Source organism: Prionailurus viverrinus, chromosome D1 (assembly GCF_022837055.1).
Source record: "Prionailurus viverrinus isolate Anna chromosome D1, UM_Priviv_1.0, whole genome shotgun sequence".
NCBI classification, from domain to species: domain Eukaryota; kingdom Metazoa; phylum Chordata; class Mammalia; order Carnivora; family Felidae; genus Prionailurus; species Prionailurus viverrinus.
The window spans coordinates 77,260,588-77,285,425 of NC_062570.1; the positions used below are offsets into that span (position 1 = coordinate 77,260,588).

General features: G+C 39.2%; 1 protein-coding gene across 1 annotated transcript in view; it reads left to right on the forward strand.

The window, feature by feature from the left end:
• The first annotated feature begins 377 nt into the window (after window positions 1-377).
• LOC125146516 (protein kinase C-binding protein NELL1-like) overlaps window positions 378-24,838 on the forward strand; it is a 47,796-nt gene continuing 23,335 nt past the window's right edge. Inside the window, exons 1-2 of the mRNA XM_047823243.1 lie at window positions 378-537; window positions 1,850-1,990. Coding sequence (XP_047679199.1) covers window positions 378-537; window positions 1,850-1,990 — 301 coding nt within the window. The remainder of the gene's footprint in view (window positions 538-1,849; window positions 1,991-24,838) is intronic.

Here is a 24,838-nt window from a genome sequence, read left to right on the forward strand (position 1 = left end):
AAGCAAAATAAGTCAGAGAAAGACAAATACTATATAATTTCACTCGTGTGAAATTTAAGAAACAAACAAGGAAGTGAAAAAAAAGAGAAAACCAAAAAACAGACTTTTAACTACAGAGAACAAACTCATGTTACCAGAGGGGGGAGGGGGGATGCATGAAATAGCTGATGGGGATTAGAGTACACTTATCATTATGAGCACTGAGTAATGTATAGCATTGTTGAATCAATATGTTGTACACCTGAAATTAATATAATGCTGTATGTTAACTATACTGAAATTAAAATGAAAAAAATAATGAGGAAAAAGAAACCTAAGGGATGCTATGTGTCAAAGAACTATAAGGGCTGTAGGATAACAAATCATAAAGGAGGAAGATGGCAGCCGGCAACAACAACAGCAACAACACAAAGCTGGATTTGCCTAGTATAAAGAGCTGCACTTTTTCTCTCTTTACTTGGCTGGGATGCCATGACATGAGACTGACAGGTTGCAAGCTACATTCACAGCCCTGTGCACACCTTAGGACATGTCAAGGTAATAGAAACACTGGTAGCTGATTGCCCCTGAGATGATGCCTACAGCAGGGCACTGCTGAAAAAGATTCCAAAATGTGTTTTATTCGTGATGTGTTATATCCCAATATTAATTAAATTTCTATTTGTATAAGACTGTCATAGTTAAGATATTAACAGGAGAACTGGTAAAAGATTCCCAGGCAACAATTGCTATATTCCAACAAATAATTACATGGAGAGATTCTCTATAAATGAGCTGACCCTGGCATGACAATTGACAGCTCGTCTTTCTACAGTGGTGTCAACTCCTTCAGCTCAGAGGCAAGCCTCTGGGCTAGAGAATCTGTGCATGATCTAGGCATTTGCTTATGTGAAAAAGCCAGATCCTAGAGCAAACAAAGCCCAGAACATGTCCTTCCATCAGGAATGATTTGAAGAATGAGGATCTCTCATTGACTCTCATAAATCAAGTACTTAAGCTTTAAAAGAATTCTGAACAGGGGCATCTGGGTGACTCAGTGGGTTAAGCATCCGACTTTGGCTCAGGTCATGATCTTGCCATCTGTGAGTTCAAGCCTGGCGTCAGGCTCTGTGCTGACAGCTCAGAGCCTGGAGCTTGCTTTGGATTCTCCGTGTGTACCTGTCTCTCTGCCCGCCTCTCTCTCCCTTTCTCTCTCTCAAAAATAAATATTTAAAAAATTGTAAATAAAGTAATTGGAGCAGTAGTTTCCCAACTATGCTTCCCAAACCATTAGTCTCACAGGATCCTAGAGGTATCCCAAGAAAAAGTAACCCTCAGGCACAGAAATTTGGAAAACAGTGCATAGTATTCTTCTTCTTTCTGAGCTTTGCAAGGCATATGAATATGCTGTCTCTTTGATACTGCTGTACAAAAGAAACCCATTTAACACTATTTAACCTAGAGTTTCCTGAGCTTATTTATTCATCGATATTTCCAAGGAACAGCACACAATATCTGGAATTACTGTTTGGGAAACCATAAAGAAAAAGCCATATATACTCAATACCTAAAGTGTGCCAAACATCCTCAATTTACTTTTTGATTATGCAGAAGCCAACAAAACAGGATAGGATGTCTTCATGATCATCAGCTCTCATTTATTATTTAGTATATGAGAACACACCCATAGCATTCAATTTGTTTGGATTCGGGGGTAAAAATGGGATTTGATTTTTCCTGCAACTTTCATTTTGGGTGACTAACCAGTTTTAACTGCTATGTTGACATGAGCATGTTTTAGGTGTTTACTGAAAGGTTAGTGTCAAAAGAATTTAATGTCCTGGTGGGCTTGTGTTTTTCTCTGAGGCAGATATTGATGAATGCACAGAGGGAATCATTGAGTGCCACAACCATTCCCGCTGCGTTAACCTGCCAGGGTGGTACCACTGTGAGTGCAGAAGCGGTTTCCATGACGATGGGACCTATTCACTGTCCGGGGAGTCCTGTATTGGTAAGCAGCTTTTAGCCATGCCCTCATCCTTCTGGACCTTTGCAGGAGGGGCAGCCTGCTTTGGCACTCTTTTCAGGTTCCATGTTAAAATATGACCCCTTGCTGGTTAAACTCATTAGTTTTCAAATTTCCTCCCTCAACAATTCAGGGATTAGATAGGGATTATGCAGTGTGGGGTTTTAGGATTTTTGTATGGAAACTGGGGCAGTTAGAGTATCAAAGCCTGAGTCTGTATGCTGTGGCTTTTAGTTCTTTTGAAGTAAAATCATGATGGCTTGCTGAAATTTTTAACAGTTTGAGAAAACAGAAGTGGGAGAAGAAGAAATACTACTAGACTGAGAAAGTTTAGTTTAAATTCCAGTTCTTATACTGCACCTCTGTGAGCCTTCTTCTGTGAAAGTGATAAAAGTAGAATAATGATATATATGTGTTGCCAGGTTTAAGTGGGATACCACACATTTAAAAATTGTAAGCTTTACATTGTTATGCAAACATAATATAGCTGCATTAACCTTATTATTGTTATTACCACCATCATCCTTACAAAGTTTCCTTTCATCGCTGTTCTGCTTGAGATTCTGTTAAATGCTGAACAGAGGAAATTAACAGTTTTTCATCTTCAAGACACTACAACTTTCATAAACTACAAACAACTGATCAAAACTCTACTTGTTTCCATGAGAACCTTGGGCATTCCACTTATGTCATGTCCTGTGAACTCAGCTAAATTCTTTAGGCTGATTTGGACAGACCAAAAGGGCAAGCATTCTGGCTTTGGGTCCAGACTGCTGAATTAGAAAATGCGAATTTGATTTTGAAGATTCATTCATTCTCTTGTCTTTGCTCGTTGCATATCTTTTTTTTAATGGTTGCTACTGAGATCCATCTAATGTTTTCCTGTTTTTCCCAACTTCTCCCCTGAGGTTGTTTTACAGTAAAGATGAATTAGGGAACAGTGGGTGCACAGCATGAACTGTCCACCACAGTTTGACGCCACTGTTGAGAGGCATGCAGTGTAGTTGTGAAAAGCATGGATCCTAGAGCCAGACTCCCTGCAGTCAGAGTCTAGCTCTGTCATTTCTAAGTTCCCTGTGCCAAGATCTTATCTAGTCCACACCTCAGTTATCTCATCTGAAAAATGGAAATGTTCTATCTAGGTCAGAGGAGTGCTGGGAGAAGTAATTGAATTGACACCTGTTAAATGTGGACTGAATGTTAGTTACTATTATCTTAAATTTTCCTACATATTCAGCACTCTGCCCCCGGCTCTGTATATGTTTCTTTTATTCTTAAAATAAAGATCTGTGACCTTAGGGAGAGGTTTACATTTATCCTGGGTCTTCAGATACTTCCTTTACATATGGCCAAGAACTTCTGTATGTGTGTATCTCAGTGTGAATAAATGTTACGTGAATAGGCATAGATAGAATGGCAGTTGTTATTGAGAAATGGAGGTAGAGAGATGGAATACTGACATATGTGGTGTTATATTTGGGCACTAAAAATAAAAATGTCATTTTTAAACAGTGTATTTGACCTCATTAAATGGGAGACTCTTGGCTTTTTATTGGATAAAGGGGCTGAGAGATCACCTAGTTAAACCAATTTTATAACTGCTTGGACCTGCCATGGCCTTGCACACTTATGTGCCTTTGCTTATGCTCTCCCTTCTGGCTGGGAGAGAACAGAATTTTGAATCGAAGATGACCCTATCTTTTCTTTGATCATGTTGATTCATATATAAATTTGTTTTTTTTCCTCAATTCAGCTCATGTGCCACGAGACCCCCATGAAGCATTTTTTGATGGCTTCATAGGAGCTCTCACTCTTGTCCTCTGCTAACTGTAGCTTTACCCTGATGTATGTTTCTGTGGCTTGACACGCTGTACCACTGTCAGTATATTTGCTCTGTGAGTGTGAAATGGACTTCATTCTTCTGTCTCTTCAGTAAGACCCTTTAGTAGTTAGTATTCAGTCACTGAGAAAAATGCAACCACTTCATGTGCCTGATAAAGAAATTCAGTCTCAGAAAGGTGATACCTTGTTCCTAGCCACATAGCTGGTTCGATACAGGTTGAGACTCAAGCCTAAATGAAGGGTAACTCTACACCCCAGATACCAGGTACAGTTCCAGTTTATGCCTGTTGTTCTGATGTAATTATCCATAGCACCCTGTGACTCCCATAAATGTCCCTGTTCAGTTGATAGATGTCATGGTCACCTCACCTGTGGATTCTTCTCTTCCATGCTAAGTTGAATGCCTGGGGATCAAATCTCCTGCCCTCCCTGAGGAGGCACTTTCTTCTTCCATGAACTGATCTCTGTTCTGCACAGGAAAACTATAGCAAACTCGACTCCTTGACAAGGCAGTAGAGTTGTTTTTATTAGTGGCATTTTTAATTCAGGTAATTCTTAATCTGAATGCCCTTTCATTTCCGCGCTTTTGGAAGTAACTTTGTGAATGGGTCTTAATAAGAACAGAAGTCTGGCCATCATTCAATTTTTCTTTGGTAGTTGAGAGCACTCTGTTCATGGTGCTCTCGTGGTGCTCTGTTCTGTTCATGGTGCAACATATATATATGTCAGATCATTTCATTTTTGTATTACACCTTTCTAATGCCTTCCCACTGAATGAAAAATAAATTTCTAAAATCTTCATGTGGACTTCGAGGCTTTAGGTAATATTGCCTCTACCTACTTCTTGGATTTAACTCCTATCAATGTTAGCCTTTTTAATCTTTTCATGCCTTGAACGTACAATGAACCCAGCCAGTTTCAGAGCTTTTGCCTTTGCTGTTCTGTCTGGAACACTCATTGCCTGTCATTATATGGCTGTCTTTTTTCTTTATATAATTCTCAGCTCAAATCCCACTCCCTGACCATTTTGTATCTGAAGTATTATCTGAAGTAGTCCTTTTCTGGTGACTTCACTAAATCACTCTCTTTGCTATCTTTTGTAACATTTTTTTAATTCTCAATTTGTTGTACATACCTGTGTGTGTAATTGTCTCTTGCCACAAGGGTACAAATTGAGGACAGAGATCTTGCTCATATTTTGCCACTGTCCCTCCGGCCCCTAGAACAGTGTAGGTACACATGGGACAAGTAATGCATATATGTCAAATGTTTGAAGGACTAGAAGTAATAAAAACCATATCAAGTCGGATTTATTTTCTCTTTGGCTTGGCATAACTAGTTGTGTGGATGGTGGTTAATACATAAGATGTTAAATATCACAAAATCATGTGAGTTTTATTTCAGAAAAAAAAATTATTGAGAACAGCCATCACACTAGCATTGTGTTAAGAGTTTGGGGAATGTGGGTATGAATCAGGTAAGATCTCTGTTCTTGAGCGATTTATGACCTGAAATATTCTGAATCATCAAAATACACCTTAATAGCATTGGAAATTATTCTATCACACCAGGCCCTAAATAACATCATCTATTAATTCTTACACATAAAGAAATAGCATCTGAAACAACGTATAAAACTTTTTATAAAGGTGTTTGACAACATAGACTCAACTATGCTTTTTCCTGGAATAATATTGGGAATGGCATGTGTTAGAAGCCGAAATGAGGCAGTCTAGGAGAACAGTTGCATTGCCACTCCATGCCATTTTTGTCAGATGGAAATAATAACACCTGATCGATGCATCAGTTGCTGTAAGCATTGCATGTTACTGATGTCAGAATAACCAGCACACATGCACATTTACTATGTCATGAGAAAAATGCTTAAGATTTGCCTCTTTCTCCTAAAGTGCATCATCTAATTGAAGAAACGATCAGTCATAGGTATTATAGAGGCAGACAGAATCAGCATTACTGAGGAGTCTAACAGACTATGTGTCTATCTGCCCCTTTCTCATATGCTTCTTTATTTTTATAATTCCAGGAGAGCTGTGCATACAAAACTTTGCCCAATGGTATTTGCACACAGGATGATTACCTACAGTGGCTACCGTAGGGTGCAGTGCAGCGTGCTCTTCGTTTAGATGCAGTAGTGGGAGTCAGGGATTCCCAGTTGCAACATAGAAGTTTTGAGCTGTTGCTTTTTTATCTAGACATAATTATCTGGGTCATCTAGAACTAATGTATAATTAACAATGGCATATGTAAAGAGCAGGGGTTTACATATTTTGAAAAGGAGATTCAAACTCCCTCGATGTCAGTCTATCTCCATGATCTTGCTCCTGCAAATGAAACTTTATTTTCCTCTGGTTCCTCTCTCACTGTGCATGGATCTGCTAGCCTGCTCAAATCCCTCTTCCATTCTTCCCAAACCCTGGACTCTCTTTCCTTAAGTCCTTGACTTGTATGCTTTTCTCTGACCATCCCTCTGTCCTCATTTCCAGTTGTCAAAATCCTGATGGAATCCTGCTTCCTAAACCAGTGATTCTCAAACCTGTTTCACAGTAGATTCACCTGAGTAGCTTTTAAAAACAATACTTATGATGGGCCAGCACACCTGGAGATTCTGATTTAGTTGACTTTTGGGGGGACATAGAGTCATCTGTTGTTTTTTTAAAGTCTCCAAGTCAGTAGAAAGAATATTGAGTTAATTTAGAGAACTACCATCATAGAATTTCTATAAGATCATCTTCATCATCAGCATCTTCATCTTCATCATCTCCCTTTTATGCATCCCCATGGCCATTTATTTGCAATCTCTTATGGAACTTTCCAGATCAGGCTTGCCTTCTCCATTAGTTGGTTGATATTTTGATACTTTGATATCCTTTATAGATTTGTATTGAATTAAATTGTATTAGTCACACATTGGTTGTTGTTTTTATTGAACAGAATTTTCAAATTCCAGTAGAATTTGTTTTGTTGATGAAGCAGCATACTGAGGGGTGACATACGACTCTTCTTATGGGGCATGGCCCCTCGGCCTCTATTAATGCTGCTTCTGTAGAACTTGCTTGAGTGAGGCAGGTCCCCAGACCCTGGAGTCTGCTCTCTGATCACTGGAAACAAGCCAACAAGGATTTACTTGTCAGAACAGCTGCTGCAACTGTCATCAACTCGCAAAGCAACATAAAACAGCCAGAAAAGGTTCTGTTGGAATCGCTTGGGAAGATTTCACTTTTAACTTGTTCATAGGTTAGGGTGGATTGAAATGTTCTGAGAATGGTTTGGGTTCTGCTCTCACTGCCCAGTGCCTGGTTCTCATGGGAGTGGAGATAAAAAGGGCTAGGACCTGGATGTGCTTCCTGATGGGTGGGAGTTATGAAGGCTTAGTGGGTGCCAGTGTGATACAGAGGGGAGGAAGGTTTCAAGTGCATATAAGCCTGGAATCAAATCCCAACTTGGCCACTTTCTAGCTGAGTGGCATTTGGCCAGATGTTTAACCTCTCTAATCCTTAGTTTCCTTGGCATACAATGATTAAAATAATACTTGCTGGTCGAATTTTTTGTAATAGAAGTGTTCTTATATGCAAATATCCTGGCAAGTAGTAGATAATAATAGTCAACATTTAACCTCACTTCACCTCAAATCCCTCACCTGTCAAATGAAGACAGCAACAGTAATACTAATAAGAGCTAACATTTATTGAGAGCTTACTTGGTGCCAGACACTGCTCTAAGCAATTTACAGAAATGCCATCTTCATAAATTGCTGTGGAGTAATTGTGAGGATTACATAAGCTAACAGGGGAAAAAGCATTCAGCACTTGCGTTTTAAGTGCTTGGTAGCTCTCAGCCATTATCACGAACTGAAAACCCATGCTGTGTGCCAGACACTGTGCCAGGGAGTTTCATGCATTATCTAATTCAGTTCTTACAACTCCAGTAAGTGGGAAGACCTCTTACTATTTTTAAAAAAAAAATTTTTTTTCAACGTTTATTTATTTTTGGGACAGAGAGAGACAGAGCATGAGCGGGGGAGGGGCAGAGAGAGAGGGAGACACAGAATCGGAAACAGGCTCCAGGCTCCGAGCCATCAGCCCAGAGCCCGACGCGGGGCTCGAACTCCCGGACCGCGAGATCGTGACCTGGCTGAAGTCGGACGCTTAACCGACTGCGCCACCCAGGCGCCCCTAGACCTCTTACTATTTTAAAGATGAGGAAGATAAAGTCTCAGGATTAAGATAATTTGTCCCAAATTCCACATCTGAGAAATGGCACAGAGACCATACTGCAGATCTGTGTGAACCCAAAGCTTCTGCCTTTGATATATTAACACTGCAATGCTTTCGGTAAAGAAGGAGGCCAGCTATGAGCCCATGACTGAAGATGTTAAGCAGGGAAGCTGGAATTCCAGGAGACAAGGAAGGCAAAGAGAAAATGAGAGACAATGAATGAGACCCAGATGGACAGTTTGGTACATTCTGTGTGAATCAACAGCACGGGGGAATTATTGTATCGGGTGGACTCATGGCCTGTGTCTTGGGTCATCCTGCTAGACCGGGGACAGGATGTCAAGGCAGCAGGTTTTTAACACCTGGCTATCCATGGATATCATTACCTTTGCTGCATTTTTCACCATATGAATCCAGAGTAGAAAAAGCAAAGGAAAGGGTTGGGAATAAAGAGTATGAGAAATGGTGGTAGATAGATTTTTTTTTTTAATGTTCATTTATTTGTTTTGAGAGAGAAAGAGATCAGGGTAGGGGCAGAGAGAAAGGGAGGCAGAGAATCCCAGGCAGGCTCCACACTACTAGTGTGGGCCTGATGCGGGGCTCGAACCCAGGAATCATGAGAATATGACCTGAGCCAAAACAAAGAGTCACATGCTTAACCAACTGAGCCACCCAGGTGCCCCTGGTGGATAGATTTTCAACTAACTTACACTGATTTTTCCATTTGTTTATTTATCCTCTGCCTCTTAAAAGCAATTACTTCTATATATAAAGAAAAAATATTCAACAGAGTTATTAAAATAAAAATATTTGAAAAATAAGGAAGTTCTAGTCACCATCAAAGTCAGCAAAGATGCTTGTGACTATCCTGGTGTCTAGAGCTAAAATGGAAACATGAGTTATACAAATTGTTCTAATATGAAAGAAAGTTGCATTTTAAAAAATACTTAAGAAAGTAGGCTCAAATGTGCTTTTTTTTTTCTATTTCAGAGTAGAGGCATGCTAGGGTGGTAAAAGCATCATTGTGGACCAGGCCGTTTCAGACTAAGATGACTTCAGACAGAGGCATACACCCCAATCTTGGGATAGTCATTGGATTCTCTCTCTTTGCAAACAATAAGGATTGCCCCCCCCCTTGCATATGAAAGTATTTTCAGTTAAACAACACCCCACCCTTCCTTGTTAGTATTTAGTGAGGTCTCATTGACTTCAAAATTGATATTCGTTGCCAAAGAACTTTAGAAACTTTAGATTTGGTTTTCAGCCAAATAATAGATTTTCTTTTTTTTTTTTTTTTACTGTTTATTTATTTTTGAGACAGAGAGAGACAGAGCATGAATGGGGGAGGGTCAGAGAAAGCAGACACAGAATCTGAAGCAGGCTCCAGGCTCTGAGCTGTCAGCACAGAGCCCAACGCGGGGCTCGAACTCACGGACCGTGAGATCATGACCTGAGCCGAAGTCGGACGCTTAACTGACTGAGCCACCCAGGCGCCCCCAAAAATAGATTTTCTATTATTGAAGAGCCTTCCCAAAGGCAGATGCCACCTGGCCCATGGAGCTGTTTCTAGCTAGAAACAGTATGAAGTGTGGTTTGTGACTTAAGGACCTCAGTTGCGTGACAAACAATTGCCACATGTCACCAAAATGGATCAAATTGACAGACCAGTTGCAGATAGCACCTGGGCAGGGAATGGATACAAAAAGAGATTGGTATAGTCAAGGTGCAAGATGGAGAGGTTAAGAACATTTGCCAACCTCTAATAGAAGTGATATTCTGCATACCTGAGCATGGCCTCACAGTGGATCTTAACACACAATTGCAGATGTGAGTCAAGTGAAAGCAAGTGAAAAATGAGTCCCTTTGGACTCTCAGGAAGCTTCCTGCTCCCCTTCAAGTCCAGCCACACATACCTACATATGTAAGCCTGGAGCAGATCAGCACATAAGATAAATTGAATATATTCTAGAGGCTGCTCAGGAAAGGTCAATGCACCTACTCAAGTTTTGGTGATAAATACTTCACACAATGATGTCAGAGTAGAATTCACTGCACTAAACTCAGGTATGAACCTGAGGTTCATGGTCACCTTTAGCCTTTCTGGGCTGACACAGCAGGCCTATGCACTGTTCTCCACTTTAGTTTCAGACTAAAACCAGACATTTTAGAGAATTATTCTAACAGGATCTCAAACTAATTAGAGGGTCTGTTCTGTAGGCCACCTTGGCCCTATTTAGTATCTTTTTGGTGACAATGTTCAAATACCTTCCTAACAGCAGCTGTGATCAGCCATAGAGCAGATAAAACAATTGTGGACTTGTGCTTTGGAGCAGTGCTTGGTTATATGGGGAGCCAGGGAACTTCACTTCTCATCCAGGTGAAGATCACATGGGCAAAAAGGAAGAAGTTGAAAATAAGCTATTTGAACAATTATAAAACCCTTTATAAGCATACCAATGTTACAAATTTTCTATCCATAAAAATTAGCCTGCAGTGGTCTTAGCACTGAGACAGGTGATGTGGAAGATGCAGAAAATCCATCTCTTAGGGACTTTTTTTTTTTCCATCCCGTAGGAAACTTTAAAACACCAAGTTGGAGATAAAAACCAGCATACATGAAACAACCAATAGCATTCTGAAACAGGTTATAATTAACTTCAAAATTATGTGGTCAAAACTATAACATAGGTAATTGGGAAAGAGAGTGATCAGAGAGAACCATCATTGTAACCACATGGTGATAATTAGACATGAAAGGTGGGAAGGTTTTGGTGTATTAGTAGTAGTTAAGATTACTTGATAACTTCATGTGATGGCACTTTTCTTAGAGCTTTATATTTTCTAACTCATTTCATCCTCAAGACAATTCTATCAGGTAAATATAATTATAATCTCTGCATAATAGGCAAACTGAGGCACACTGAGATATTCAATAAATTATTCACGGTCATAAAGCTATTTATTGGCAGCTTTCTTTTTCCTGAAAGTGTTCACCAACATCTTTTCAAAGAGTTTACATGTTTAATATTTTTGAAATATTAAGCAACAAAATATTGCTTTATTGCCTGCTAAAGTCTTGCTACACAAATGGTAACATTAATATTTTTATTTATCAAATGCCAACCATGTGCCAGTTAACCTCCAAAACTCCTTTGTGAAATAGGTAGCAAGTGAGGGGAAACACAGGTAGCTTGGCCGTGTGTGAAAGAGCCCATGTTATTTCTGCTCCCCCAATTGCCCCAGTCAATTGTGTATTAGTTAAAGATAATTTATGAAAGGATTAGATTAAGTGACGATCATTCAGATAATCACACCATCTTCTACTTTCACTGTATGCTTGCAGATACATCAAGTCCATGATTTTTAAATTTAGTTTGTTTTACTCGTGTGTACACGAGAAACTAAGATTTGACTCCATGACAGTGTATTCAGGAGAGCCTCATGTATCTCAACAAATGATGGTGGCCATCTGAGAAGCCACCTGCATACATCAACATGCTCCTCTGCCCAGAGCTGGCCCCAAGGCTATGGGAACGTCTAGTATTGCTCCGTGATGGCCAGTTGCAGTCAGGGGGATCAAAAGCTCCTGAGTTCAAATGGCAGGCATACCTGAAGAGCAGTAGCAGTGCAGGTGAACAAGCCAGCTCATCCTTGGCTCAGCTGCTTAGGCCTGAGTGGTTTGCTACCTCCTTTCCCCAGCTGCATTGAACTAGGAAGAACAGCTGTGCTTTATAGGAGATATATATATATATATATATATATATATATATATATATATATATACTTTTATATATATACTTTTATATATATACTTTGTATATACTTTATATATATATACATATATATACTTATATAAATATATATATATATACTTATATATAGGATACATAATTACTTATAGGATATATATATATGTATGTGTATATATATGTGTGTATGTGTATATATATATATATATATATGTACACTTTTCTTTTTAATTGGGGTCTGGGTTTTGCCTAGCATAAAGAAAGAAATAAAGTGATTTTGACTACTGCAGCTTCTTTGTTTCCTCCCCACAGTTGGCATCAGTGGTTAAAACAGAAGTGGGGCAAGACTTCAAGCAGAGCATTTAGCAAAGTCTACAGCTAGACACTAATGCTAGGGTATTTTTCAAAGAAAGGTTTTAGTAGCAAATATATTTGGAAAATCCTAAATGAAATATAATTAACCTGGTGTACTAACTGCAAGACTTGTCAGAGCCTTTATTAGACATTAGTGTCCTGAAGTGGATTTGGTACTCTATAGAATAGACTAAATGAAAACTCAAGGATGAAAATAGCCTGCTTTAGGAATTTCCAGAAAACCTCATTTATTCAGTATCATTGAATAATGATCTGCTCAAAAGAGGGCTTTTTTCAAGTTCTATAACAGGTTATTGAGCATACTACTTGTCCTTTAAGTACCTGTAGTTTTTATACTGTCATTGAGTTTTGTTGTAAAGAATGTGGCTTTTTGTCTATGACTTTCTTTTTTACTGTGGTCGTTAAAAATGAAATCACTGAACTCTCCTCTATTGAGTGATCTTCCAAAGGCTTATTGGGATATTGCCGGTTTGTCCCTAAGCCCTATAATGCCAGCCTCTATATTTTTGATAAACATCTTTTACTTTGGAATGGATATTTTATCTCCTTTTCATATTGCTCTCCTGACCTCTTGTTTGGTAATAATCATCCAAAAGATTGCATTAACACTGTGGTAAATGAAGACTTGGTACTGTGCTGTCTTGGGTCACAGGAATTCAAAAGCAATACTTAGATGCCTGGTGCTTATTTAGACTCTGTGGCCGTAAAGAGTGATGGCGCATGGTTCCAGAGGCCATGGAGGACGATTTTGCATTGCGTGAACAGTCCCAGTGGGAGTTCTGAGAAAGGGAAACATGTAAGGAGTGTAGAGCATGCAGGGGCCTGGTATGGAGGGAGTAGCAGTTGGGTAACACAGAAGGAAAAGGCTGGTGTGTTCCCTGAAAAGGTGCTTTGCAGTGCAGTTCCAGTTTTCTTTAAGTCTTCCCTGTCATTGTGAACTTGGCCTTTTTTGGAAAGATTAAGTTACAGTAGAGGCAACTTTGATTTTCTCCTGCATAGAATCTTGAAGCTTGCAATGTGCCAAATCTTTAGTATGTTTGAAATGACTTGGGTTTTTGTTGTTGTTGTTGTTGTTGTTTTACTTTTGTCCTGAATAGTTGATAGTCTCAACTGGGTGACAACAAAATGAGTGCAGTATTCCTAAAAAAGAGTTTCCTAACATTACTTTTTGTGAACTCAATTCCATGTAGCTTAGGGCAGTGGTTCTAGAAGTGTGATCCTTAGACCAGTAGCAGCAGCATCGCCTGGAAAGTTGTTGTAAATGAAAACTTTCTACCTCATCCCAGACCTTACTAACTCAGCAAGTCTGGGGACTGGGCTGGTGATCTGTTTTTTTTTAACAAGCCCCATTTAGTTGATTCTGATGCCCACTCAGGTTTGACGATCGCTGTCTTGGAGGTTTCATTGAAAGCCTTCAGAGGGCTCTGTGAATGCCCTGAAACTGAATGCAAGTTTGTGTATATGTGTCTACATGTATCCTTTGGAGGAAGGGGAACACAGATCTTCCCCCAGCCATGTAAAAACCACCATTGAAATACCAGGATCCAGCCTCAGTGTTTCCAGTCACCACCCTGATTTAACTTCTTGTTGTTTTTCACCTGGGGATCTACAGTTTGATCTCAGGGGATGTTCACTTGCCTTTCTCGGTTTCTGAACACTTTTTGGTATTGAATTAATTACACGTAGGTGTCAGCTTCCTGCCTCTTATAGCACAGTGTAAACAATTTTTTCATCACAGAAATTTCTGGCTTGGATGTCTTAGAACCAAAGATCATGTCTGTGCAACAACTCAGAGATCAGCATCTATGACTTCTTTGAAATAAATATTGAATTGTTTGTTTTAGTCTGAGATTACTTATGCTGCTGTGAAATATTTACCTCTGGATTTACGAGCAGGGAATTTTAAACGATTATACTCAAACCAAACAAAGCACTGTCAACATAAAAATCACCATTCACCTTTTCAGTGAGCAACTGTTGAGAGGGTCTGGTCTGTGCTAGTCCATGTGCTAAGTTTTAGGCACACAGTGAGACACATATTTCACCCTTCTAGTCTGAAACTGGGAAATAGGAAGGGGCAGGAATTGGGGGAGGATGAACTGCCGAACAGTTAGATATATAAATAAATAAAAATAAGAATCGTAGGAAAAAAATTGTTTTTTGGGTTAGGGCATATGGGGATGGCAATGTACATAGGGATCTTTCACAGAAAGTAGGATTTTTTTTTCACCAAGTTCATAGGATAGGAAGGAATTTTTTCCTGGGAAGAGTAGATATTAAAGTAAGTTTTCCAGGCAGGAATAGCAGTCTGATTGGAGCAGAGTCATGAAAGAGATCTAAATGTGTCCAAAGGATGGTGACATTTCCAGGGTGGATAAAGTACTTGATATATATGTGAGTGTGTTGTAGGTGGGGAACAAGAAAGGAGCCTTGTAAATAGAGCTAGAAGCCAGATGATAAAGGGTCTTGTTTTCTAAGCTAAGGAGCTGAAAGTTGTGAATCTTACTTCACAATATCACTGTCTCTCAATGTTGAACTATTGACCTGTATACATTGCTATAAATATTTAGCTGTAAATAAGTAGTATTTCTTACACGATTTTAAACCCTCTCTCATGTGTGTATCATTGTGATTTTCCACACCTATGCGGTTTTGCTCTTCCTATTCCTTTTGCTTGGAATGTCTCTTCAGAGAAAAGCGAGGCCATCAGTATTAGCTGTCTATTGATCGTGATCCTTAACACGCAGCTGCTGTGTGATCACATTTTGTACTAAAGTTCTCACAACAACCCTGCTATTGGGGTATGATTCCCCATTTTACAGAAGGATAAAATGAAGAACACAGAAGTCTACCACGCAGCAAGTAACAATTTCTCAGCCGAGAAGTTGTGAAGTGACTTACTGAAGCAGTCAGTTTAGAGGCAATATCTACATAGAATATGGGTTCAAGTTTAATTTTCTGTAGATTCCTGGATGGTTGCTTTGTAACAACTCCAACTGGGTCATTTTCCTGCTTAAAAAAAAATTCTTGAGATGAGAGAGTGGTATGATCAGGTTGTTAATGTTTGAGCAGATATCAGCAGAGAAAACAGTTAAGATGCTATTATAATGGCCCCAGCAATAGAAACAGAGAGGAGTGTAAGCCGCATTACTAGAGTAGGTGGTGAGGATTCTCATTGGTCCCATTAACTATTACGTTTTTTAGAGAGGAAGCTTGCTGTCCTTGTTTTATTATTTTTAATAATACTTTTTTACATATAGTGAGCATTAATTCTTTGAGAATCTGTGGACCAGTTGGTATATTGGAAATTGACCATTTAGCCTTTGCAAGATATCACTATATTCATTTTCTGTAGAATTGGTAACCCGCCATAGTATGATTGTAGCAGGATTCTCACACAGAGAATTGTGACACTGAAGCTTCTCTTTCCAGGAAGCAACTTTATTCGTGCCAACATGGCTGTTAGGTTTGTACCCGAAAAACTGAACCCCTGAATACCACGTGGTGTAGTTTTTTATATTTTTTCTACTTCTTTGTCTCCCATATATGGTAACACACAAGCCTGCAGTCTGATTAAATGGTCTCATGTTACAAGGTCGTAAGAGATGTCACATATGCGTGTAGCCAGGTTGCCTTGAGGGTTTTGGCTTTTTTTTAATCCCTTTTCTTTTCTTAGGGAGGAGACCCTACCACATGATGACAAGCCTGACCTAAAGTCAAGATGCCTGTATTTGCATCCTGACTCAGAAACTTACTGGCCATATGGCCCTATGCATGTTGTTACTTGACCATGTGTTGCCTTCTGCTGTGCTTCTTATACTGGGGTACAATTGTCACTGAAAGCATGCTGCTACATGAGAAGGTACATCAGTCTAAAAGAGGGATCTTATTCTACTCAGTGGTTTGAGAAAAAAAATGATCTATCAAAACAGTCTGAATGTAGAGGGGCAGGCAAAAATAGTTTCTAATAGAAAACATTAAGCTTCAAATAATTTCGGACTCACTGTTTCCCCTTTGTGTATGTCCAGGATTCTGAGAAATGGGTGGTCATTCCGTTCTGCCATAGAGGTAAATTTGGTAGAAACATTTGAGAAGCAATGATTATTTGACCCTCAGTTCAATCATCTTTTGAGTAAAGATGATGGTAAGGCTAACATTCTACATTTTTTTTTAAAGAACTAAATCATGAATTTTAAAGGATTTTGAAACTTTGAAGAATATGGGTATAAGTATTGTAAATTATCATTCTACACAATAAAATGATACAAATCTTTGTTTCACAAAGATGTGTTAATAATGATGCAATGAAAGTACCTGGGGATGGCAGGGACACCAAAGCTTCTGCAGGTCCCTGAGTCAGATACACGGAAGAGATTATCTGCCTCACCCTGTTAAAACTTAACATTCCCAGGAGCAAGAATTCTATTTTATTTGCTGTGGTATTCCCAATGCCTAGAACAATTACTGGCCTATCCTATGTGCTCAATAAATAGTTGTTGAATAACTAAATTAATAAAGGGACTTAGAAATCATTTATATTATGAATGAGGACATTGGTCCCTAATTGCTACTTACTCTGAGGAGCTGAGCTGGACCACAGAGGAACTGCAACAATTCATTTTGTTTATCCTCTAGCAGCTTGAGTGGTGTCAAGTATAAAGAAAACTTTATACTTTCTTTACTAAGTGGTAAGGACAGATTTTAGTCAATAACAATTATTACAGCAGGGAAGAAGGTCCAGCATGAATTGAACTCAACTTGGATTTGTGCAAGGTTACTGGGCTTTTTAAAAGGAGATTGAAGGAGTTGGGGTGGGGAGAATAGTGGGGGCTTGAGTAGAGCCAGGAGAAGGGGAAATTTACAGAAAGCAGGAAAGGCCGTTGGTCCAGGTGAATCCCATCTGGGTTTATTAACCAGTTCTTGTTGAAGTTATGCCCCTAATCTTCCACAGAGACTGGACACAGGTGCCATACTATGTACAGGTGTTGGCTGAAATAAATAGGGAGCTTTCTGGGCAGCTGTGAGCCTTCCCATGCAGGAACCTAAGGGGGGGTTGAGCCGTGATCTTAATGATCCGCTCTTGAATGTAAAAGTTATGCTACTCTTCGTTCAAACGTTTTAACATGGAGGGATGTGGTGGACAAAATAATTTGTGCTGAGAGTCTGCTGTGTTTATAGGCCAAGGTTGAGGCCCAGTCAAGAGGAGGGCTCAGAGGAGCCTGATGAGAGTTTGCTCAAAGAGAGAATCTATGTCAGTGGCCTCCTTTGCTTTTCCTTGGAAACCAACATAATTTTGGTCTTTATAGTTTTACCTCCCTTAGGGTAAAAAACACAGAAAAAAAAATCACAATAAACAGAACTTGTCTCCTAAAAGCCTAGAGCAGAGTGGGCTGAAATCTTTTACTCCTTGTTTCATTTTCCCTTGACTCCACCAAATGCCTTCTAGATCCTTCCAGAGAATTTCCCTTCAAAATAAAAGGCAGCCCTAAATCTGTTTTCACTAATTCAGTTGATTAGGAGAAGCAATATGAAGAGAGGAAGAAAATCCAAGAAAAGAGATCATCCAAGAAAACACACCATGAGATGACATTAAGGTTTATTTTTAGCTTGTTGGTTCTCTCAGTAGATACTGGCCTTCTTAGCACAGTTGTCCAAATTGTTATCCTTCATCAGTGTCCTAACTCTCCTTCTAGTGGAAAAGAGTTTTTGGAAGAACTTGACAACTTCCTAGAGGTTAGGGATCAAAATAAACAGAGTGGTAGAAGAACACAATAAATAATAGGCATAGAAGGTTATGAATTCTTAGGTGCTGTAATCTGACCCTCTTGTTCTTTAGACTGAGATCTGGTTTTAGAATTGTACCATTGACAATGTTTGGTTTTTATAATGTTTGTTTGTTTATTTATTTTTGAGAGTGAGAGAGTGACTTTAGGGAGGGGAAGAGAGAGAGGAAGAGAGAGAATCCCAAGCAGATCTGTGCTGTCAGTGCAGAGCCCAACATAGGGCTCAAACTCACGAACTGTGAGATCATGACCTGAGCCAAAATCAAGAGTCAGACGGTCAACTGACTGAGCCACCCAGGTGGGTGTTTTTCTTTTTTTTTTTGTTTTCTTTTTTTTTTTTTTTTGACCTTTGAATTCTATGTAAATTGTAGGATGTTTCTGGTAGTAAATGAAATTATTTTGTAACCTGTCTGTGCCTAAAATCTTCCCTTGGCACAGAAGACAGAAGAAATTCTTTCTCATCTGACAATTTGTTTGAAAGAATGATTTGTCAAAATAGTTTCGGTTTCACCCCACCTGGATTCCCCATGTGTATTTGTCCCCAAGGATTACATTGTCCAAGGCTTCAATGCAGACAGAAAAACCATGTTTCTCTCTTATTACTTTCCCTCTTTGGCACCTGCTTGTAAACACTCATTAAGAGAGACAGGTGTTTCAATAAATATTGACTGTCTAAGCAAACTGTTTAATTCTAAAAAATCTCTTTGTCCTCCTGAAGCTGGGTTCTTCCATTCTCCTCTTTCCTGTTCTCCATCTATTACCACTCATATTCTAACACTGGAATTAGAGGCTCAGTCCTACAAAGGAAAAAGTAATCATACCATCTGGAAATGGACAAGATCTCAGAAAATACCTTCTACAACTCCTATGCTTTACCGAAGAGAAAACGGAGGTCCCTGAAGGACAAGGGTTGTTTTTTTTTTTAAATCACAGCTCAACCAGATTCAAATTTAACATGTTTATGCATTTCTTAGTAAGAAACAGACCCTATAAAGATGCTGTGGGAGACACAAAGATACATAAGACCAGAATTTGCCTTCTGAATGAATAAGGAAGATAGAAAACACAGCTCTGCATACAAGGTAACATAAGGAGATATAAAATTAAAGTGGAAGAGGGTAATTTTTTTCAGTTGAGGGTGAAATTTTGTTACACGATAAAATGAATATAACAATAGAACATGTATGGCCCAGTGTTAGGCATTTAGCAACTTGTAAAAACATAACTGTTCCACTCAGGGATGCAGAGGCCACTAGAACATAACCCACCCTCTCACCTATAAGCAGATATATAAAAACAGAAATCTAGGGTTGCTGGCATCAGCACTGTAGCCTCTGTATGCAGTAAAATTCTCTTCGGATAGCAAGTATTTCAATATTTATAGATTTATTTTCACCACTGGTCAGAATCGTATTGATTTTGAACACATTTAATCACTAAGTAAAGAAGCATGAGTTATTCATGGCAGAACGTAAACCAACTTGGTTAATTTAGGAAGCTGTTCTGCTTTTTTGCTACTCTTGTTTTCTAACCTAGAATGAATTGTTTTCTCCATCTGCATTAGAACACCCAAATTTGCACAGCCTATAAATGTGGTCTGTGACCAAGCCACCTTCATCAAGTGTCAAAAACAAAACAAAACAAAACAAAAAAAACAACTATATCCTTTTAATAATAGTCACTGAGGGGCGCCTGGGTGGCTCAGTCGGTTTAGGCATCCGACTTCAGCTCAGGTCACGATCTTGCGTTCCGTGAGTCTGAGCCCTGCGTCGGGCTCTGGGCTGATGGCTCAGAGCCTGGAGCCTCTTCCGATTCTGTGTCTCCCTCTCTCTCTGACCCTCCCCAGTTCATGCTCTGTCTCTCTCTGTCTCAAAAATAAATAAACTTAAAAAAATTAAAAAAAAATAATAGTCACTGAATATTAACACCAGATTTACTGATCAGGGTTCAGGGAGAGCTTAGAGTGTTAGCATTTCTGGCTTTGGCTGGCCAGTGTACTGATCAAATCCATGAGAATTTGTGTGAGAATTTAGAATTCAAGAGGAAATCCTCAGTGAACAGATGAAGGTGTCAGCTTACAAAGAGCTCAGGACTGGTGGTAAGGATTTGAGTATATCCTGAAAAGATGGGCCAAGGGAATTCATGAGATGAAATGAATGCTATGAAAGAGGAAAAATACAGACACGGTATGAACAAGAACAATGATAATAGCAGCTAGTCATTTTTGAGAAATTACTAGATGATAAGCATTGTCTTATATGCTTACTCAAATTATCAGATTATCCCTGGAGGTATTTTTTTATCCACACTTTTCAAATGATAGGACCAAGGTTCAGAAATGTTAGGTAAATCTACTACAGTTGCAGGGATGGGACTAAGGTGCAGGTGACTCATTTGTCTCCATTTGCCTAGAACTTTCCTAGGTTTAGCACTGAAAGTCACCTATCTCAGGGACTCCCTCAGTCCTAGGCCAACTGGGACAACTGGTCACATTAACTGGCACCTAAAGCTGCTGGATTCCAAAACTTAGGCTTTTCATTGGTATGTTATGCTGCTTCCTCTGAGGGGGAAGAAAGCAACAACCAGAGATGGAACCTTAGAAAAATTGGAGACATCTCCACACAGGGTCCTTACTTGTTGGACCATATCTGTATTTGCCTATTTTATCCCAGGTCCCTAGCACTATGTCTAGGAAAGAGTAGATGCTCAATAAATATATTTGTAGTTAGTAAATTAATGATTGGTGATTAGTGATTGGAGGAATAAAGAGGTAAGAAGATGAACAGGGCACTGTCATACCCCACAAGGGTCAAAGAAGAGAGCATTAGATTAACAAATATTGTAACATTTTTTTTTCATTTTTTAATTTTTTTAATATGAAATTTATTGTCAAATTGGTTTCCATACAACACCCAGTAATCATCCCAACAGATGCCCTCCTCAATGCCCATCACCCACTTTCCCCTCCCTCCCACCCCCCATCAACCCTCAGATTGTTCTCAGTTTTTAAGAGTCTTTTATGGTTTGCTTCCCTCCCCCTCCAACTTTTTTTTTTCCTTCCCCTCCCCCATGGTCTTCTGTTAAGTTTCTCAGGATCCACATAAGAGTGAAAACAGATGGTATCTTTCTCTGTATGACTTATTTCACTTAGCATAACACTCTCCAGCTCCATCCAAGTTGCTACAAAAGGCCATATTTCATTCTTTCTCGTTGCCAAGTAGTATCCCATTGTGTATATAAACAACAATTTCTTTATCCATTCATCAGTTGAAGGACATTTAGGCTCTTTCCATAATTTGGAGTTGTTATAATATAACAAATATTATAATTTATTAAAGGGTGATGATTTTGCAAACTAAGAGTTGTGAGAAACTTCAGGATTTAGGCTTCAAAGAGAGGGTCACATGGAAGCTTGCAAACATTTAGGAGAGGGTGAAGATGTGTAAATGGAGGTAGCAGCTAGTGGTGGACACTGAGGAAAAAAAGACCTGGATCTAGGGAATGGCTTAGGAAAGGGTGAGCCCAAACAAGATGTTTTTCTTTTTCCTTTGCTTAAAGAGAGGGTCTGCTCAGTTAAAGGAAAAAGGGAAGACTCATTGGAGAGTGACAGAAGTACACACTGATGGTAAGAGACACACTGTAGGAAAGGGTTTCTTCCTGGAGGAGGCTGGAACAAAGAGGAGTTAACACTGGAGGGACGTTGGAACTTCTTCCCAAGAGGTACATAACAGCATCTCAAAGAGACCAAGTTGTAGCTTACTTTTCTTTTAGTCTTTACCTTTTCAGGCTGAACACCTCATGTTTCATTAAACTGACATGAGTTTAATCCCTCTTCATGCTGATGGAGCGCTTCTGATGGTTCCAGTGTGTATCAACCCCATCTTTAATAGTCTGTGTTCTAGTTTGGGACCTGAAACTTTCTGTGCAGGTTAAAATTTCATTAGCCTTGTATTTTGCAAGCCACTTCAGACCTTGGATTTCCTGTTTTGTTTTTTGTTTGTTTGTTTGTTTTCCACTTAATTTTGCTGATGTGCAGTGTGTATATTTTTCCCTGTCATTTTCTCACTGCCACTGTAAAAGAGGCAATGTTACTTTAGCTATGGGAGAGGCAGCTGCACTCTATCTGGTCTATCATTAATAAACCCCCAAGCTCTGTTCTCATTTCCAAGCTATTAATGTCTGGTAATGATTTCCAAGTCAGAACACACACAGCTGGATATTCAAACCCCAGGTTAAATTTTGTTTTCTGACACATCACCTGTTTTGAGTTTGAAAGGAAGACTAGATGGGATATGAAAGTTATTCAAGAAAGTGGAATATGGGATAATGAAAAAATTGACCTGCTACCAAACCCCTGACAAAAATGTTTCTCTTGATCTCTGAAATCAACCTGCAGAACTTTTAGCTCCTGAGGCAGGTACCATTACAGTTGTTATGCTATTAAAATTTCTGCAGAGCCATTTTTCTCGAAGGGTAGGGAAACTGTTCGAGGCTAGGTTGGGATTGGTTTGATTGCTGCTGATATAAACATTTCTGAATTGTGTTTTCTTACATGCCCAAATAACCTAAGAACCTCAAATTAAAGAACAAAGCAGATTGACTAGGCACAACCAGACTTTTTTTAAAAGCAAAATTGAGTATAATAATAACAGCTTTCAGAAATTGTGAAAATGTCAATGCAAGAAAATTAGTTCTAATGTAAGCTTAGCCATAGAATTTTATTGAGGAAATTCTCATCTGAGCATGGAACATTTAAATAATGAATTTACAAGGAGAAACACAAGGAAATCACAAAAAGCCATTACTTACAATAAGAAAAAACAAGTACACTTTAATGATTATAGATTTGAGTATGGAATATTTTGCCTGATTTTTGTTTCATTGCCTCTTTGTCATTGGAGGCCTGTCAGATGATTTTGGTAAGTATCATGGGTGAATGTCTTTGTGTTTGCTCAGCAGAGAACAACAGTTGCAATATGTAAATAGGGTGCCTCCTCCCTTTGGATGCCTTGGGATATGTATAATAGATTAAGTTGGCTTTGTGCAGAGCAAACAGGTCTGTATTACCAAGAATATGAATGATGTTGGTTTCCATAATTGCTAACATCTGGCTTTCCATAAATCTGTTAAATTGCATGGAAGCTGAATTAGATTTCTGTGTCATAAGTAAAGCAATTACATGGAACTTTGTAGACAATATGGTCCTATATTCAACTGCAAAATCCTTTCATTTTGGAGCAGCAAAAGCAAATCCAGGTTTTTTTTGCGCATACTAGGTGTGTTCATCTTTATGCTCAGGTTTCTTAATTGAGAGAGAAACACTGCCAATATGCTTACAACTTTATAAATGAAAAAAATAATTAAATGTTAGAAAAGCATGTTATAGTTGGCCATTAATTGCCAATTTAGAGAGGATTTCAGAGAAGACCTTAAGTTAAAGATTCTTTTGCAGCTACTGGTTGGAATCTTGAAATTACTCTTCCAGACATTTTCTGAAATGCTTTGTTAATGGGCCTTCCTCTGTCCTTGTCCTCATGCATTTGACAGGAAACTGGAGTGGGGAGGGAGGAGGGAAGGTTGCCTTCCTGTTTCAGTGTGGTTACTATTTTGCCATATTTATTATACTATAAACCAGACTTCCCCAGATGAAAACTTAACAATAAAATGTGTTCCCTGAAGGGGAAGGTTGTGGTTCTGTCTTCTGCTTTCTGAACACCCAAGAGACCAAATTTTAGTAAAATCGGCTTTATAATAGTAATGGTCTATAAACTTCCCGGATTAAGTAAGTTAAGTGAAAACATTGTACAACCACAGTGCTTTCTGTAGTACTTGGCACTGAGAAGAGAATAAGGAAAAAAGATTTAGTCCTTATTCTCAGTGAGCTCACTATCTATCTATGGAGATGGATATATTAAGTGTGTAAGAGCTAAATGCAAGGATAGCATTGTATATAGAGTACAGAGTCAATAGTGACTGTTTCACAGAATGAAGAATGGTGATGCTTGATCTTGATTTTGAACATGACATAGGAATGAAGATATTATAGGAAGGGAACTGCTTACTTTGTAAATTAATTTATACAGCAACCCATTCCATGCAGACTAAGAGGAAGGAGAGAAGGGAGAGGGAGAGTATTCCCATAATGAGAAAAGGCATAGAGGAAACAACATGGACTCTTTGTGGATAACCCATTGCTTTTGGACAAAAAGGGGAAGAGACAGAAGCTAACAACTGGAATGTTAGATCAAGGCTTAATGCTGTGAGCTTAAATCATCTATTATAGACATCAGAGGACAACTGAGAGGTGGTAAGCAGGGGTGTGATATGGACAAATTTGCTTTTTAGAACACCAGTCCCTTGAGGAAGGTATTTAGAAGCAGTCATTCTCATCTGACTGAACAGAGCCCCAATATCTGGATCCTACTTTATACACCAATTAAATCAGTCTCGGGGCGCCTGGGTGGTGCAGTCGGTTAAGCGTCCGACTTCAGCCAGGTCACGATCTCGCGGTCCGTGGGTTCGTGCCCCGCGTGGGCTCTGGGCTGATGGCTCAGAGCCTGGAGCCTGTTTCTGATTCTGTGTCTCCCTCTCTCTCTGCCCCTCCCCCGTTCATGCTCTGTCTCTCTCTGTCCCAAAAATAAATAAACGTTGAAAAAAAAATTTTTTTTTAAATCAGTCTCTAGTGGCGGTGAGCTCAGGCACCAGTACTTGTTAAGAGCTCCTCAAATGTGTCTACTGAGCCCACAATTGAAAATCATTGGATTAGAGTGAGAAGTCGCTGGAGTCAGGGAGACCAGATAGGAGGCTAATGTAGTAGTCAGGGACTGGTGTGAAGATTTGAGTTAACAC